Source organism: Xiphophorus couchianus, chromosome 7 (genome assembly GCF_001444195.1).
Source record: "Xiphophorus couchianus chromosome 7, X_couchianus-1.0, whole genome shotgun sequence".
Taxonomy (NCBI): domain Eukaryota; kingdom Metazoa; phylum Chordata; class Actinopteri; order Cyprinodontiformes; family Poeciliidae; genus Xiphophorus; species Xiphophorus couchianus.
This window is the reverse complement of record NC_040234.1, coordinates 14,553,089-14,571,391: the sequence shown is the minus strand read 5'-3', so window position 1 is coordinate 14,571,391 and position 18,303 is coordinate 14,553,089. Positions and strand designations below refer to the sequence as shown.

The following is an 18,303-nucleotide window of genomic DNA, read 5'->3' as shown; positions in this document are numbered from 1 at the left end:
TTCCTGTTCCGGGAGTTTGGGCGGGGCTTTGTGAAAGGCTACACCAATAGGAATCGAAAAGAAAGTGGGTCCGTTCTTTTCCAGTCAGTCGGCAAGTGACTCGGTAAAAAAGTCGTGTAATGTGTAGTTTCCTTTCCTAAGTACAGAATGCATCAACTTAAATCAAGGGACTGCCTGACATTTGGTATCCGCCACTAACATGAAAACATTTTTATTGCTTTTATATCAATCACACACCCCTGCCGACTGCCGTTGTGTGACAAAAGCTGTTCGCCACGTCGTACAATGCAAACTCCGCCTACCGGTGTCGCGCCTCTCCGGTGTGTAAATGGTGCAGACCCAGCGAATGGAAAATCATTGACAGTATTATCAAGAGGTGTGGGCTATTTACTTGACCATGTATTAATTCATTTTTAATTCATTTTGTTTTATACGATTATACTCCTGCCACAAAATATGTTTGAAGAAAATAAGTTACTTTCTACTCTAATGCTTACCTGGAGTTAAGTTACAGACTCACTTTAAAGTAAACAAAAGAAATCAAGATTTTTTTTTTAATGCTGGACATTAAAATCTTCTAAGTAGGAATCAGTGTGTAACATGCAATACTTTTATATCTTTCAAAAACTAAATTTTGTAAATGTTCAAATAACCTTAAAAGTCAGCAGATACAGAATCCATCACTCCAATCAACATTTGCATGGAAATGGGGAAAAAAAGACTCACTTGTGTGGTCAAACAATATTTACTATCTGCAATGTGTTCACAGTTTCAAAGTTTATAATCCATTGTTTTTTGTTTGTTTGTTTGTTTGTTTTAACTATTCAAGGAATAGACTTTAATAGATTTGGGACAATACTTTAGAATTAAACACAGTTCTCTGTTTATCTGTTATTTTGTCACTTTCAGTTGTTCAATTATTCATTCAATCCATATTTTTGAATGAGTTGTTTATTCTAATACTGTTAATTAATTTTGTTATAAAACTTGCTATAATTGAATACATAATTTGTAGATATTTAGTTAGATGACTTGGAAAAGTAAAACCACTTTATATCGTCTTTATATCTAACTATATATATTTAGAAACTGGCTTATATTCTCAATCCTGAGCCTTCCTTCTGATTAAAATGGGAATAAAAGCAAAACAGAGATCTAAATATTTTAAACGTTCATATAGCCACAGAATTGTTCTGAGAGTTAAAGTGTCTCTCGCCATGTACAGTATCTATTACAAAAAAAAAAGAAAAAAATCCAGTAGGTGGAGTCCTGGGAAATTTTTCTCATCTATTCATCATAGAAATTGGACCATTTATGTCCTTGGTCTCTCTGAAAATGTAATTTTAAGGTTTTCTGATATCAACACACGCTGCCCTAGATTTTAAAGTTGTTGATTCTGTGATTGGTCTGTCTTTTACACTGGAAAGCAAAACATTAAGTGTTTTTTTTTTTCCTTCATGCGGGAACATCTTTTTGTCTCGTGAAGAGAAACAAATACTCAACGATAAATACTTTATGAGAAACATAAAGATTTTTGCATTTTAAAAACATGTGCAGCATGACTTGAGTTTTGTATGTGCCTCTTTTTTTTTTTGCCTCCGAGACATATTTTCTTTTTTAAATGAACACGTAGTGACAAATGTTTTTAGTTCCTTAAATCTAAATATTTCCAAAGCTGTTATTAAAAAAGGGCTTTAGTAATTTTGAATGTCAAATATAAAAATGAGAAAAACTTAAATAAAATCTCTTATAAAGGAGTCTCAACACACAAAAATGAGCACATCCCCAAATGGAAGGCTGGTGGTATTATGTGGATGAGGAGGTGGTGCTTGTGTATTACAGCTTTGTCTGCGGGGTGTCTCTTGGGGAGGTCATGGAGAGTTCAGATACTTTTTTTCTCCCTCCCCCTTGTCTTCTTTGTTGAAAGGAGACGCAGAAAATTCAGGCTGCATTACTCTGGCACAAAAAGAGATGTCAGAGTCAATCTTGTCAGAGGCGGTATTTTGGATCAGTGAGGGTCAGAGAAGATCCTGGTAAAGCAGTAAAAATTGACACGTCGCTCTGTGGTGCAGGTGTTGTGAAAACACAATTGAGCAAAGATGGGAAATCCCACAATAACGGCTGTAAACAATAAGCGCTTATTCCATGAAATTACCAACTTTGTGGGACTCATTTGTAGTGTTAACTGAGCATCACAAAACAAAAGGATAAGGTCACACAGCTGATCACTTGGAGTAGGTTTTTAATTCGCCTTTATGAGGATATGTAAATGTGAAAACTGCAATGAAGCATTGAAGCTGCTGTAGTGAGGAGATTCTAAACTGTGATCAAGCAACTACAAATAACAAATACTTAAAAATGTTGAAATATATCCATTAAGAATCAGATTTTCTGAGTGAAACTGCTCTATTCTGATTAAACCTTTCTTTTTCTTAGAACGCAAGGACAAGTAAAAAAGGTATTCTGATAGAAGTTGACTTAGAAGTGCATTTCATAGTGACAGCTTTCTTATCAAAGTGCTGGCATTTAATACAAATCAGTTACACTGCAATAAAATAGTCTGACTTTAAAAAACTGTGAATAAAAAGTTGTTTTTTTTTGTTGCAGTCTGTGCATGAACGTCCATCAACATCGTCAATGAAAAATAAACAAGACAATAAAAAAGAATAAAAAATTCTCCTGAGCCCTTTGAAAATATTGCTTTGAACTTTAGATTTTAACAAATTCCTAATCTGACCCCACAAGGTATTGTACATAATTGTGCAAAGCAAAGAAAAAATATTCACCAAGGCCTATAATGTACTTAAATAATTTCAATAAATTGTAACAAAAACTTAATTCAGTCCTGTTTGCTTTTTAGATCAGTTCATCTCGCATGTGCGTATGTACTTATTTACAGTAGTTTGCAAAATTCACTCCCCTTAAACTTTTCCACATTTCTTTAATATTATAACCGTAACACAACTTCATTATGTTTACGGAGATTATATGTGATAGACCAAGGCAAAAACGTGCACAAATGTGAAGGAAATGACACATAGTTTTAAAATTTTCTTCCAAATATATACCTGAATATTTTGACATTCTTTTGTGTTCAACTCCTTTTCTCCCATAACTGTAAACACAATCTAGTGTAATTAATTTCCTTCCGAGGTCAAATAATTTGTAAATGAAGTCCTCCTGAGTGAGATTTAATCTACGTATTTGTTCAGCCATTGTGGAAAAAAGTAGAATGTGCACAGTGTATCAAAATAACACAGTAAACAAATGGAAAAGGGTGTGTAGGTCATATAAGACCAAAATTGAACTTTTTTTTCTCACATGCAGAATGTGTACACATTTTATTATCCCCACAATGAAATGATGTTTGTGGCAGACTCATGCTGTGGGCATGTTTTTCTAAAGCAGGGACAGAGAAGCTGTTCAGAACTGATTGGGAAGATGAATAGAGATAAATACGAGGCAATCCTGGAAGACCTATGAGAGGCTTTCAAGCCTAGTTTCTGCAGGACAGCCACTCTAACCATTCAGCCAGAGCTACAATGGGCACTAAAGCATAGAATGCAAGCAAGGCTCAGTTAAAGTTCAGACCTAAATCTAGTTGATATCTGATGGAAAGAATCAAAAATAAATGTTCACAAATGCTCTCCAATCCATGTGACTGAGCTCATCAATTCTTCTATTTTGCAAAAAAAATTGACTAAGATTAGACTTTCTAGATGGTCAAAGTTGGTAGAAACATAGACCCTAAAAGAGTTGCAGCCATAAAACATTTTTCTAATAAGCATTCTAATAAGCATTTTTCTACAAACACATCCCATACTTTTAAGATTGTTGTCTAAAAAATATTTGAAAACCATGTCTTATTTCCTTTCTGTTCACAATTATGCGGTTCTTTATGTCTGTCAGATTAAATCCCAAGAAAATATATTGAAATTTGTAGTCATACCAAGACAAATGTGGACGTTCAAAGGGTATGAATACTTTTGCATGGCAATGTATCAACATCATCAGTGGTTAAAGTCTGTGCTCTCCAAATGATCGGGTATGGGCAGTCCACTGAGGACCGTCAAACATCTATTCCAAACATTGAACACCGGGCAGACTGGATGAACAAAGTCAATGTCAAATGTGTACAAGTGCTGCGAGGCCACAGCATCGTAGAAGGAGAGCGACCCCGAATCGTAATCCAACAATATCCCAAGGCGCCGCAGGTGGGGCGAAGGCTCGATGGGGATTTCCTTGCTGTTGTGGCGCACCACCCACGAGTTGTTGCAGCGGGAGAGTACCCAGGAGGCCGAGTTCTTGCCAACCCACTCGTGTCTTGGTGCAGACTTGTAAGCAATCCCCACAGCAAACCTGAGTGTGTGAAAAGTGATACATTGAACTTAATGACTGATTTAAAGTACTACTGTATAGTAAAAAAGAAACCTCAATGAACGCTATACGGTAATTTGTGCATCATATAAGTATATTCCTTCTGTTTTAAGACGTACTTCACACTGGACCAATCAGCAAGACTCATTCCAAGCTCAGTGATCCAAATCAGTGTAAAATGCTCTTACCATGTGCTTCCTCCAATCAGAGCTTCCCAGTAATGGCGGCCGCTGTCTATGTAGACATTCCCAGTAACCCCATAGCTGCTGTGACTGGAGAAGCGCTCCTGACTGTGGCTCTTTTTAGATGATGTCTCATCTCTCTCCACCGTAAGGTTATCGTGAGATACCCTTAGCTTCCGATGAGCAGACTTTGGGTCCAATTTGAATGGCTGACCTTAAAAGAAATCAGAAACCTTGGTAAACCGTTGTTTCATTCACATATAATTTGTTTTACTCATTATTAAAACACTTAGTATCAGTAAATATTTGCAGCTGATGATGGCCTACTGTTGGTTTTGAGTTTCCCCGGGGTGCTACTGCGGCTTCCAGCCTGGTTTATGGCCTTCACTATGAAAATGTAGTTGGTGCCACATTGGAGTCCATGCACGGTGTATTGATTTTGCTTAATGTTTGGGGCAATCATCCAACTATCAACAGAGTTACACAGACCTGCAGTCCAGACATACAGAAAGTCACTGATGAGGAACAAGCAGTTAATCACAGGTTTAGTTAGCAGAAATCACAGCGATAATTCAGTTTGTGGGTGTTTTTTTTTTGACTCGTGAAGCATAATCTGATTAGCACTCATGTGAGTGTGCTGGAGCATTGGGGCAGACAAGAAAACATTGTTCGATTGAGCATGTTGCGACCACATTAGGGTGATCAATTCCAGAGGTCTGCTGCATTTCCGCCCTGGCACAATATCAAGACTACTGTAGCATCGGTCCAGCCTGTCACCATAAATGTCACATTAAATTTTTCTTATTTTCTTTCGTTTTTTTTATTACTGAAATTAAATTTAAGAAATCTAAAATTCCCAAGAGATAGGGTTGAAGACAAAAGTTTACATTCACTCATCAAAATAAATTGTGGACTTTTATCAGTTCAGTTATGCTGGGTTTCTTCTAGCTGAGGGATCAACACACAACTTTAATCGTCAACACAATAATAAGGTACAAACTTTGAATTTACAGTAGATGTTAACCGACAAAGGGCCAAATTTGCTCATGCAAAGTGAGTTGTATGCAATGCTCTAATTGTAAATGACCTGTTATTGTTGTACCAATCCTCTAGACCACTCAGGTTTTCATGTATTTACTTACTTACAAATAGCATATAATCAAGGAGGAACTTCCTAAAGGACAATATCAAATGCTTGTGGTCCTGTGGGTTATTGATGATGTATGTTGTATGTTGATTATTTCTTTCTAGAGAAAGAATCATTTCAATACTACGGAAGAGGATTAGGGCCACTGAAAAAAAAAAATTATGGCCCAGAAAAAAAAAAAAATCTCTGAATTTTCATGTAAAAAAAAAAATAAAAAATTCAGTGTCCCAGAAAAAAAAAAATAAAAATTTCAGTGTCCCAGAAAAAAAAAAAAAAAAATTCAGTGTCCCGAAAAAAAAAAAAAAAAAATTTAGTGTCCCAGGAAAAAAAAAAAAAAAATTCAGAAACCACAATTCTGACTTTTTGCTAATAAAATGCTACTTTACCCAATACTTTCCTGGTATGGTTTTCAATATGTTGATTAAGCTCATTTTCCATTTGAGCAGGTCTAAAAGCTATAGTCTAAATGCATTAAAATACAGTTATCCCTGATAATTACTAAAAATATATAAACTGTTGCATTTGAAGGAAGTCACAAAAACGCTCTAAAAATGTTCTCATGTTTTTTGGAATTTAGAAAATACAATTTTGCTAATTCTAACTAACTTAGAACAAGAAACGTTGGGGTGGTGCGGTGGAAAAGCACAACCCATGTATGGAGGCCTCAGTCCTGAATGTGGACATCACAGGTTCAAGCCCCGGACTGATGACCTGTGCTGTGTAGCTTCATTACTGGCTTTCCTGTCTGATCACTCTCAAAGGAAGAGCAAAAAAAACCTTAAAAAGTAGGAAAAGTTTTGTCTTATAACGTCAGACAGTGAGAAAAAAATTGCACATGACTTTTTTTATTATTATTTATTTTTTTATTATATATATTTTTTTACATTAATCAACTGCTCATAAATATCTAGTATCAACTCTACTATGCAAACTCTTGGTAAACAAAACAATGAAGTTCATTTGTATTTCACAAAGAACTGGTTTTCATGTGTTCAATTTATGACGTAATTCTTGCTGTACTGCCATTTTGTCATCTTCTTCAAGGTCGGACTGATTCTTTCTTCTAAACAGCCCAAGTCTTCTGCAAATTCTTTTTAGAGTTTGATTACTTAATATAGTATGATGACTGTGCGCTAAAATATGAAGGATTTCTTTGTTACTTAAAGACAGTCTGAAGTAAAGCCTAATGATATCATCCAAATCTGACACTTTCTAGCTTCTTTCACTTTAAGAAGGGAACAGTCTTTAGCAGAAGGCCTTTTTTGGACAGTTTTTTGCTTTAGCAGAAGTTGAAAACAGCAATTCCGTCTCCATAATTTTCCAGCGTTGCTGCGACATCCCAGTCAATCTGCACACAAACAGATGAGAAAGGACAATTATTTACTCTGCACATCAACGTTAAAGTTACCTTTTAGATTGTACCCTTAGGTCCCTGCTTAAAACGATTTACTGTTTTGGGGAGAATTACAATAACAGCAGCAGTAAATGTTCAATCCTCTATTTTACTGAAAAAGGAAGAACTGGATTTTTTAGCATGTAAGTAAAAACACAGATTCATAAATATACAGTCCGTTTAAGGTAAAAGGTATCATGCATCAAAACACACAAGAAAATATTGTTAACAGTTCCATTGTTATTACAAAAATTAAACATCACATTAACTTTGATTTAGTTAAACGAAGCCTACCATTTCCACACCTGTGCGATAATTGTGCTGATACATAAGATAAAATATCACAGATATGCACATTAGTTGGTGTTGGTGAAGAGATCCTACGATCAGATCTACAGCCAGCCGCAGATCGGTGCAAGTCATACATTTTCCTTTTAAATATTTGCATATATATATACTATAGTTTCTGTCCTCCACTGAACTAAAAGTTACACAATTTAACACAGCGGGCATCTTATTTAGAAGGTAGCTGACATTCAGCTAACCTTAGTTTCATTGTAAAACATTCAAACAGAACAATAAAATAAAGGCACCAAACATTTACGGGACAATTCCAGCAATCACCAGCTGTTACATCCTTTATTCATCTGTGTGATTTGTAAATCAGCTTATTGCTATAACCGCGTGAGCTAACAAACATGCTAACTACTAGCTATAACCGTTGGGCTTTAGACACCAAACTATCTCATTTGATTTACTCACCTTTTGTTCTTCCATTGGTGCAATAGAAGCTTCAGGGACTCCTCTGGCACGTAAAAAGTGACTTAAATCAGACATCTTTCTCCAAAATGTCAGCTGTCCGCCACAACTCGCCTCTGTCTGTGGTTGTGAAGCTGGTTGCTTGCTGGCGCCCATCAGTCAGAATTGTGGTTTCTGAATTTTTATTTTATTTTATTTTTTTTTCTGGGACACTGACATTTTTTTTTTTTTTTTTTTTTTTTCGGGACACTGAATTTTTTTTTTCTTTTTTTTCGGGACACTGAAATTTTTATTCTGACCAGTGACTGACCAGAAGAGCACCTCTTTGCTTAAAACACACTATTTTATTTGGGTGCAATAATAAAGTCCTGGGCTCAATGTTTTTTTGTTTTTGTTTGTTTTGTTTTTTTTAAAGGAATTACTTTCCATCACACAGTAGAGCTCCAATCAATTGTACATTATACACTTACTGACAACATTAGACTGGCTGGTGAAGATGGCATACTGAAGCTCATATGAAATAACAGAAAACTCATCGTCTGATGTCCAGTGAACCGTGATGGTGTCGTACGAAGCTGTACACAGTTCCTCACGAATTGACGGTGGATTTGGTGCTGCAGACAAAAACCAAAAAGCCTTTTTTCTCTTTTAATCCAAAGAGACTAATGGATGCGGAGTGGATTTCATTCCGAACACAACATCATCAAAAAAGAGAAACCAAACAAATGTATCGTAGAAAGCAGTGGAGGATAACCAGCACCATCCATTTGTGTTTTCTTTCAGTCTGACAAGTGTAATTAATCTACACTGGAGTTCCTCCAGCTATTACAACCAGAGCCCCCATGCAGTGTTACATTTTCGCTTCACAACAGGGGCTCAGCATAAACAATCAAACCTCTTTCATTCTGCACAAAATAAGGCCACTGCTGCCAAATATAGTGAGCTTTTTATTCTTCTGCCACTTAACATTACAAGTGTTGAAATTAAAACCACCTTATTCATTACAATGCATATTCCATGATTTAGGCCTGAAGAGTGGATTATTTTCAGTTCAGGAAATCAAGACGTTAATAGCTAGTATAATAATTTACACACAGTCATCAAGCATAGCAATTAAAAATTGACTTTCATAAGTATAACTTCACTCACCTGTGAGGTAATCCAAACTTTCTAGCATTTTCTTTTCTCTCGTGAAGTCCAGAGCAAAAGTATCAAATGCATCGTTCAGGTTAATTTCTGGTAACAGTATCTGAGAGGATGCTGTTGCCATAGAGACTCTTTTATTTAAAAAAAAAGAAGTCATTAATGTGTCATCAAGTGGTGAAAAATGCATCCATTAACATTAACAAATATTTACAGTGCTTTGTAAAAATACAATGAAATACATTTAGATTTTCGATGGTGATCTGACAAAACATGAAAAAGATATGAATTCTTTTGCAAGGTATTGTTGCAGTTTGGTATCTCTTACCTCTCACAGATACTTTTAGCTGTCTGAAGGAAGCGGGCGTGGTCGCTCTCCTTAAGGGTTTGGTCAGCCTGAGTGATGAGGGAGGACGATCTCTCGACGCACTGTTTACAGCCCGCTATCTGTTGAGAGAGCTTCCTCAGCCTCATGGCCTAGGCAGAAAATATGACACAAACATAGATGATTATTGTTAAATTACCAATAAATCCAGTGTGATATTTAGCTATGTCAGTCACAAAATCCGGGTGGGAAAACATCTGATTTCCTGAATACTTTGAATTTTCTGAATACTTAGAATTTTCTTTTTTTCTTTTTTTTTTTTTGTCAAACTGAGCTGTACTTGCAATGGAGGGCATATTTGCAAAGCTTTCCTAACAGCGCTGTCAGAAGCACAACATCCTCCTAACTGGCTTAACAGCCAAGAGCAAATTCACAACCTGTCATGAGGCACAAGGTGAGAAAGGAAAGAGTCCTCGAGAGAAGAGCTTCCCTGAAAGCAGGGCTGATCTTATGCTGACACTGAACAAGGCACAACTAGATATAACTTCTCTAAGGGAGAGGTGATGATTCCCATCTATCATGGAAAGCAATGTAAACAATATTTTAAATAATTGCAGAAGCTCTGACAGAAATATGAATTCTGTTTGAATTGCCGTAACCCCACAATGTTGGGTAGAACATGTAGTCTTTTTGAGCACTTTCGATAACTATTTGGGAAAAAGCGGTCTCAGCTCACATCAACTCGTGTTGATGAGAGCTGAGTCTCTACTTGCGCTTAATCAGCATGAATCATTACCCATCTCTCTTTTGTTCTGAATAAAACGCTGACACACAGTGAGCACGTTTCCGATGCTGACAGCAAAGCTCGAACTGCATGTTTTATAAAAAGTGTAAAACAGTGCAAAAATGCTGACAGGTTCTTTCAAGTTAGAGACTGGTATAAATATTTCATTTAATGAAACTGATATGGTTTTTAACCCAAACGTATGCTACCCATGCATCATCTCAATCTCATCCTCCTTATCTCCAGCTCCTCTGCAGAACCTATGTATTTATTTTCAGTAAGATCTTAACCAAATTTTCATTCAGGCATCTTGAGAAGTAGCTTTAAATATACTGCATTTACTGTGTAAAGTTGAGAGGAAACAGCTTTCTTAGATTTCTTTACCATTTCAAAAAAGGTTCATGTCTCACTTCAGTAGCAACGCTACAGTTTTTCCAATAACACAATGCTCGCGGTCTCAGGAGGCAAGGTTATCAATGCAAACAAGGTGATGCACATGTACAAAGAACAAGAGTACCTTTCCCTCCTTTATCTTTGTTGCTATTATTTGTCTTCGATGCTGTATGATATTAATCAGCAGGTCACACTCCTCCTGTAGCTTGTTTTCTTGCCGCGAGGCATTTACCTGGACAGAAGAGAAGTTTGAGATAAGCAACAGAAAAAAAACCCCAAATAAATAAATAAGTGGTGGTCATGCTAACATTTGTTTTGACAAAATGTTGTGCTGCAAGCTTTTCTTCATGAGAAAATCGGAAATCTTTACAGGGACCCTTATGAGGATCACGTTCAATAGCATACAAGACAAATGACGCTGAAAATCAAATGCGATGATACTTCTTCCCTCTCACAGGAGGCAAGATCATAATAAATTGATTTTGTGAGGGATTTCTCTTCTTGTCCCCTGTGTTCCTCATCAATAACTGGCTCAACTTTTATATCTCTCTGTTTGGTGACAGAGAAATAATAATGTTAGGTAAATCAGCAATAAACAGGAAAATTACAATTTACAAAAGTTTATGAACTAAGAATGGAAAAATAATAAATATAAAATAATAAATTATTATGACAAAATAAATGAGCAAGTAATAATAATAATAATAAAAATGATAACTTGTTCATTTATTTTGTCATAATAATTTATTATTTTATATTTATATTTATAATAATAATAATAATAATAATAATAAAATTTTTGCTGATCTTTTAAGCATTAAATTCAGGTTTCTGATTATTTATTCTCCATTATTTTGAAAATAGCAAACTTACATAAAACATTTAAGAAACTATTATTACAAAAATTGTAACATAATAAGTGAGTTTTGATGACATGATCTACTACTTTTAGATCTGGTAATTCATCATGGAGTAAGAGTTTCCAGATGAATCGATAAATAAATCTCACCTCCACATTCTGGCAGGTTTGGATAAGTTTCCCCATCAAACTTTCTAATTCACCGGTCCTTTTGATTAAGCTGCTGAGGTTGGAGTCCAATGCTTGCTGCAAAACATAATTGAACAAAAATCAGCATTTCATTATACACTTTTATATCATCAAGCCATAAAGCAGCTGGACAAATACTGAAGAGCAGGTACAGCATTTATTAACGTCAATATACAGCATGTCAGAGCCCAGACGTAGAGAACAGTGGATGTAACTGGATCTGACTGTCCACGTTTAGGCTCTGATTAGTGCGAACCCCCACAAAGTCCTCCCTGTGGTGAGCCAAAGATCCCATCACCGAGCCTGCTGGGGCATGGAGCTTAGCAGAACATCTGCCAGTGATTAAAACAACTAAACCCTGGCTGTGTTAATCACTGACTGAGATCAAAGGCTTAAATTTCAAACTTAGTCTCTTGACTGTAATAGTGTGGCATGATGATGGTGTGGTCTGATGGGGAAAATGTCATCTTATATGCTGAGTATTATTCCTCTAACATTAAAACACAGATTTCAAGATGAATTGGGCCCAACAGTTCATACTTTTTCCAAGAATCTTTAATTTGAATCTATTTTAAAATGTTGCAGGTTAATAACTATTTAGTTATTAACCTGCAACATTTTTGCACCCCATATTGAACTGGTAAAATTATTTCTATGTGATAAAAGCTAGTAAACGAGACTTTTTAAGAGAATTTCTCTCAGTACGACATGGGTCAGAGGTTTTGAGCGACCTTCCACAAGCTTCTCACATGGACTTGCAGTGATTTTTTTCCCCATTCTCTCTGACAGAGCTGATGTATCTTGCACATATATATATTTTTTTGATCTATGGGACTGAGAGCAGAGTTTTGTGATGGCCACCTTAAAATCATGACTTTGTCATCCTTACACCACTTTGTCTCATAACTGACTGCTACTTAGGGTTGGTATCCATTTAGAAAGCTCACTGTACTCTACATGATGCTGCCACTCCCTACTTCACAGTTCAGATGATGCTCTCAGGCTTGAAAGCATCCATCTTTTTTTCCTCCAAATTTCCCTTTCATCAGGCCTCCGGACAAGTCTCCAAAATCAATGTCATTGTAACTAAGTGCAGTGGCAGTTTACTTTTTATGTTGCTTTTGGAGAAAAGCAGTCAAAAGTAGCCTTTCAGCTCATTTTGAACAGGACCAGTTTCACTGCGCATTTTGAAACTCTCTTAACATGACTCCATCAGGCATTGAATTAGTTTTCAATGATGAAACAGAGAATTGTGCTCTCTTCTTGATATCTTGGCTGACATCTTTTAAAATAACAGTTCTCTTTCTCTTTGTTCTGTCTTTTAAAAATATAGACATTTTTGATCACCCCAACAGACCCCAAAACAGGAAGGGTTTAGTTAAAGGTAGCATCAGACAGTGAGAAATGGTTATAAATCGTTTTTATACAGCATGTGTAAATATTGCAACCTGTTTTGTTACATCTTCATTTAGTAACAATGCTGGATTGTTAACATGCCAACTTAGCTTTAAGATTCCATATTTCTCTGAATTGTGTACCTATTGATATGCATCATTGGCGGCCATGTATAAAGTTATTATGCCATATGGTCTAATAATGGAGCCACCAGCAAGACCAAGTACTAAGTTAGGGAGGCCATTTTACCTGGTAAGCCTCCCTGGGACATCAAGGGATATTCACCGGGGCCTGGCGTAGTCCCCACAGCACCAGCTGGGTTAGCATATCTTGGGAGCCATGGGAGACTCAAAGGGATCCCACTTGATGGAAACCCATCCAACAGGAGCTCATCACTCATATTAAGCTTACAGTCTAGTCCTGAACAATTCTTCAAAATCGTTCAGTACTTTCCTGTGGTTTTTAAATCGCTACACCACCACTGATGCAATGCTTTGTGTTCTGTGCTCTTCTGTAGCTTTAAGAAGTAATAATAACAGAAACATACTTTTGTAGAGTTTCCTTTTATAAGCATTCAATAAAAGATCAACACCACTCTTGGTGAAGAGTGGTGTTGCACTACCGCATAACAGCAAAACTGTTCTGGTTTCAAATCCCAGCAGGAGATTTTCTGTGTGAAGTTTTCCACATTCTTCTCCTGCTCACGTGAGTTTTGTCTCCAGTTTTCTACCAAATCTCAAAGAAAAACATGCATGTTAGGTTAAGGTGTGCACATACTGTATAAGAACCAAGTTTAGTGTTATATTTGTTCACACAATGTAACAAGAACGGGATACTTCATACAGCTCAAGAAACTGAGGTGCAGACCTCTTGGGAAATATTCAGCAAAAGCAAAAGGAAAAAATTATCTGTTTTTCTCTTTTCTGAGTATACTGGCTTCAAAGTTCTGAAATTAAACAATGCTAGTCTGACACCACAGACAAAAAACAGCAAGGATGAGGTGCTAAGAGTTACCTGCAAAGACTCCCAAACCGGGAAAACAATACCACCTATCTTTCCTTGCATGCCCAGGGGAGAGAGGACATACATCGGCTCTTGAGTAATGTTAACAGATTTTAAATTAGAGATTCTAACCTGCATCTTATGTGTGAGTGTGAGAATAAATGGTTGTTTTCTCTGTGAGGTGTATAACCGCTTCCCCTCAGTGACTACTGTAGGCAACCAACAAATGAAGGTTTTCCAAAATAAAAAAATAAACATTTCAAAGGACTACAACATATGATATAGAAAAATGAGCTGCAAGTCCTTTAATAGAGGCAGTAGATTTTAATTTCACACAATTAATTCATGAAATACAAAGTTAACCTTTCATTTTTATCAAAATATGTCATCACTCTGTTTGTTCTATGATCCCCTCTTCTCCACACACCCACTAAGTCCTGTTTTTTAAATTATTTAAAATGTAGAAAATATGCCATATTTTTTCTACATTGATGTAAAAAAAACTGGTTTTAATGGACCGCTCTTGAAGTCTATCTCCATATAATGATTCGCCATGTTAACAGCTGCCTCAGAGTCCCAGTTCGCAGCTACGACAGCAGGACTAATTTGTCATGGTTAAGAGTACATTTAATGAAAAATGACTGAAAATCCCCAGGTTCACACTGTAGTTTAAATCTATCCTAGGCAATGAATCTAAGGATTAAATAGAGAACCAGGGCTTTGGGATGCCACACTGAATGTAAATAACACACAGGAGAAGGAGCAGTGCTGTTCATTCCTGGTATCCAGCTCAGTGCTACAGAATACTACTTAATCATTCAGAACTATTCACAACAAAGGATTTTGGAACAATACAATTCTACAGCAACCTTTAAATCACTGTGATATCTGAAAACTGTAAAAGAAACATCAGCTAAACAGACCATTGCAAATATTTGCTACAATTTTCTCTGATTTTGAAACTAACGAAAACTTTCAAACATAATTTTAGCTTGTATCAATTTGACAACTAGTAAAAAAAACAAATTTCTTACTTAAAAATCAACAAGTAATCAGTGCTCATTTCTATTAGCTGATTTGGCATAAACAATATGTTGCACATTCAGAAATCTAAAAACAAGGGCTCAGAACTATCATATTTTTATGTTTGTAATGTTCTTGTTTTTATTCTTTGCATCACCACACAGTTAGCTTTAAAGTTGCAATTAAGTAGCTAAACAAATTCTAATGCAGTCCAACTGGCAATTTAAATAAATTAAACTTCTACAGCCTAATTTATTTAAAAATATGAATATTTAACTCATCTACGTTTTCTACACATAGCTAAAACAACAAAGCAGTTCTCCAACATAAAATCTGCATGACGGAGATGGAGTAACCATAATAATGCTATGCGTCGACTACTTTTTGTTGAAAACACCAAAGAGTCAATGATCAGAGAAAGCTGGTAAAATAAAGCTCCGAAGGTTCAAAGCCTGAAGCAAACGGTTTGGAGACCACTTTCATGTTAGGTGTTTCACATTGTGATTTCATAAGGTATGTGCGTCACCATATACAAAAATAGCAGAGGCTTTATATTACTGCTCTTACAAATATGATTTATTTATACTGAAAAGAGTGTGATGAAAGCCATTTCAGAGTCTGTGTTGCTAGTACAGGCGAGGTGGATTCATAGCTTCAAAAAGTAGAGCGTGGAGCATAGTGTACTGATCAAAGTAGCCTAAAATACAGGCACATGTGTGTGCTTTTAGGAAGTGTTTGATTATCTCCAGTGAGACGCAAATAAAGTCATAAAGAGGAAATGGGAAAATATAAGACAGCAGGCAACATCAGTCATAAAGTGAGTTCATTTCTGGAAACATTTTCATCTGCTGCTTCTCTGAATGTGCCTAAAATATAACTCCTTTGACAACATCAGTCTTCCTTGCTTGTTTGAATAACTTTCTCCGAACGGAGAGCTCTTTCCTAAAATCCTTTAAACTCGATGAGAGTAAAGAGTAGCAGCTTCCTTTTCTACTGGAATGCTTCTGGTTCCACACCTTTTCTTTGGCCAGACGCTCTTCCTTCCTTTTACAGTCCAAGCGGGTCACTGTCAGGATCAGGAGTTATATCCTGTGTCAACATTAGGAATTTAATAAATTGGCTCCATATTCTTCCTGTGAGTATTACAGGTGCTGTTAGAAATGCATATAGGACAAAGCAGATGGAGACAATGGTTGGATAGAAGACTATAGACCCAAGAAGAGATAAAGTATGTAACAGATCCAAAACTTCCAAGTTCTGATCAAACAAAGCCCTAGAGACAAAACAAGAAACGTGATGCATAAGCTGCACAACACGTCCCGAGGGGGGAGGGAGGGGTTAAAAAGCCAAAATCTCAATTTTTGTATTTATTTGATACAGGGTTTTAGTTATTTTGCATCTTAGAGTTCTTCTTTATACTGATGCTTAACATTTTTCTGCAGTAGTAGTAGTAGATTAATCTATTGATCTAAATCTTTTTTGTTTTATTTGTTTTGTTTATTAAAATTTACTGGTATGTTAATTTATTTAGTCATTCATTTTCAAATTATTTTAAATTAGACAGTCTTAGCTGTCATTAGCATTTTCTTTGAAGTAGCAAAACTTAATTAAGACCAGATTTTTATATCTTTATGAAATATCAGAAGGTTTGTGTGAAAGGACTAAAAATAGAAATCCTTTTTGAATCTAAAGTTTCTATTAAACTTCTAAAGTTTAGAACTACATTGTATTGTTTTCAATATTTGTATATGTGGACTAATTAATGGGTATAATGATGATTTCATGTTTTTTTACAGGTTTTTCTAAATAAAAATACACTCTGAAAATTATTTATCCCATTTTCAATCATCAATTGAGAAACAATTATTGCAATCAAAACTTTTTTTATAACTGCTGACCTGCTTTTTGCAACTTTCCACCAATATTTTGACATCCTTGACATTGGAAGACCTCCTTGTCATCACCCTCATTTTTAGCTTCCTTCCACATATCCTTATCCAAAACATTAATAATGCTTTTATAGAGTAGAAAAATGTTGGCAAAAAATGTAAATATTGCTAAATCTGCAGGGGGGCAGTGGATTAAATGAATTTGGTCTAAACTATAACAGTGCAATGGAAAGTGTGAAACCACAAGTGCATTGGCAATTCTTAACAAATATTGCAAAAATGCTGAGAACTGATCTCTACTGGGTTACATTTTGCGTATGTGGTTTTCTCCAAGTACTCCGGCTTCCTACCACAGTCCACAAGCATCCATGATATTTTATTAAAATTGAAGTTACGAGAAAATAGACAGTTGTTGATTCTGTGTCTGACTTTGTCACAAACTAGCCCAGAAACCTTTCGACGGTGTACCCAACTTCTCAAACATTTACTGATGGAATGCAATCCAGGCCCTAATAACAGCAGGACAGAGACAGAAAATGGATGGGATGCCGCAAAGAATATGTAAAGGTCACAGACGAAGCTCCAAATTTCAAGTTCTGCTCGGATGTCTATGGAATACGCCTCATTATTTGTGATAAAAACACATGAATGAACCACAACCTTTAGAAACAATACAAACCTTAACATCCCAATACTAGACACCACGCTTCACAAGTTCTTTTTGTATTTCTTACTGGGACAAATTTATTTAGGGTTACAGATTTATCAAACTAGTAGCATAAATGCTGAAGCTCACTAGTAGTTTTATCATGGTTGACTTCATTTTATACTGTTTCTCCTTGATTTTTAAAAAATGCTTTTAATTCTAATCTATTTTAACTCAGTGACTTACATATTTAGGTTTCTATTTTGTTTTTTGCAGGCTTGGTAGTCTACTGCGTAACGAGATTACTGTTCTGCATTTCACAGTATTTCAATTATTTCAGTCTTTCATTGCCATATCAGTGCATCAAATTATTTTACATTTAAAAATTGCTACATTGATATTTTTGATAAAAGAATTACTGTATATATCAACAATTGTACTATCATTGTTCTTCTCCTTGTTCTTACTGTTAGCATATTAACAAAATTATTACACAGTTCATGTATTTTTTATTTCTATTTTTGCAATTTTACTATGTCAAAAATATTAAATCTTTAAATTAAAGATGTCTATTCCAATTTTTTGTAGACTGAAAGATTATGTTGTTCCCTTATCACACCTCTGAACTCCGTAGTGGAAAAATCTAAAACCTGAAAAAAATGTATTTTGTACATTTATAAGTAACCAATATATATTGTGCTTTAAATTGTATTTGTCTATATATATATATATATATATATATATATATATATATATATTTTTTTTTATTTCCTTCACAATGAGGTGATACTTTTTAG

General features: G+C 35.5%; 1 protein-coding gene across 5 annotated transcripts in view; it reads right to left on the bottom strand.

Moving 5' to 3' along the window:
- Positions 1 to 2,225: 2,225 nt before the first annotated feature.
- Positions 2,226 to 18,303, bottom strand: part of mid1 (midline 1) — a 43,527-nt gene continuing 27,449 nt past the window's right edge. For all 5 annotated transcript variants that reach the window (XM_028022878.1, XM_028022882.1, XM_028022881.1 and 2 more), the window contains 8 exons: positions 11,513 to 11,608; positions 10,628 to 10,735; positions 9,330 to 9,478; positions 9,008 to 9,135; positions 8,329 to 8,472; positions 4,887 to 5,048; positions 4,566 to 4,773; positions 2,226 to 4,359 (listed from right to left, as the gene is read on the bottom strand). In XM_028022878.1, the coding sequence (XP_027878679.1) occupies positions 4,011 to 4,359; positions 4,566 to 4,773; positions 4,887 to 5,048; positions 8,329 to 8,472; positions 9,008 to 9,135; positions 9,330 to 9,478; positions 10,628 to 10,735; positions 11,513 to 11,608 (1,344 nt within the window). In that variant the 3' untranslated portion in view covers positions 2,226 to 4,010. The remainder of the gene's footprint in view (positions 4,360 to 4,565; positions 4,774 to 4,886; positions 5,049 to 8,328; positions 8,473 to 9,007; positions 9,136 to 9,329; positions 9,479 to 10,627; positions 10,736 to 11,512; positions 11,609 to 18,303) is intronic.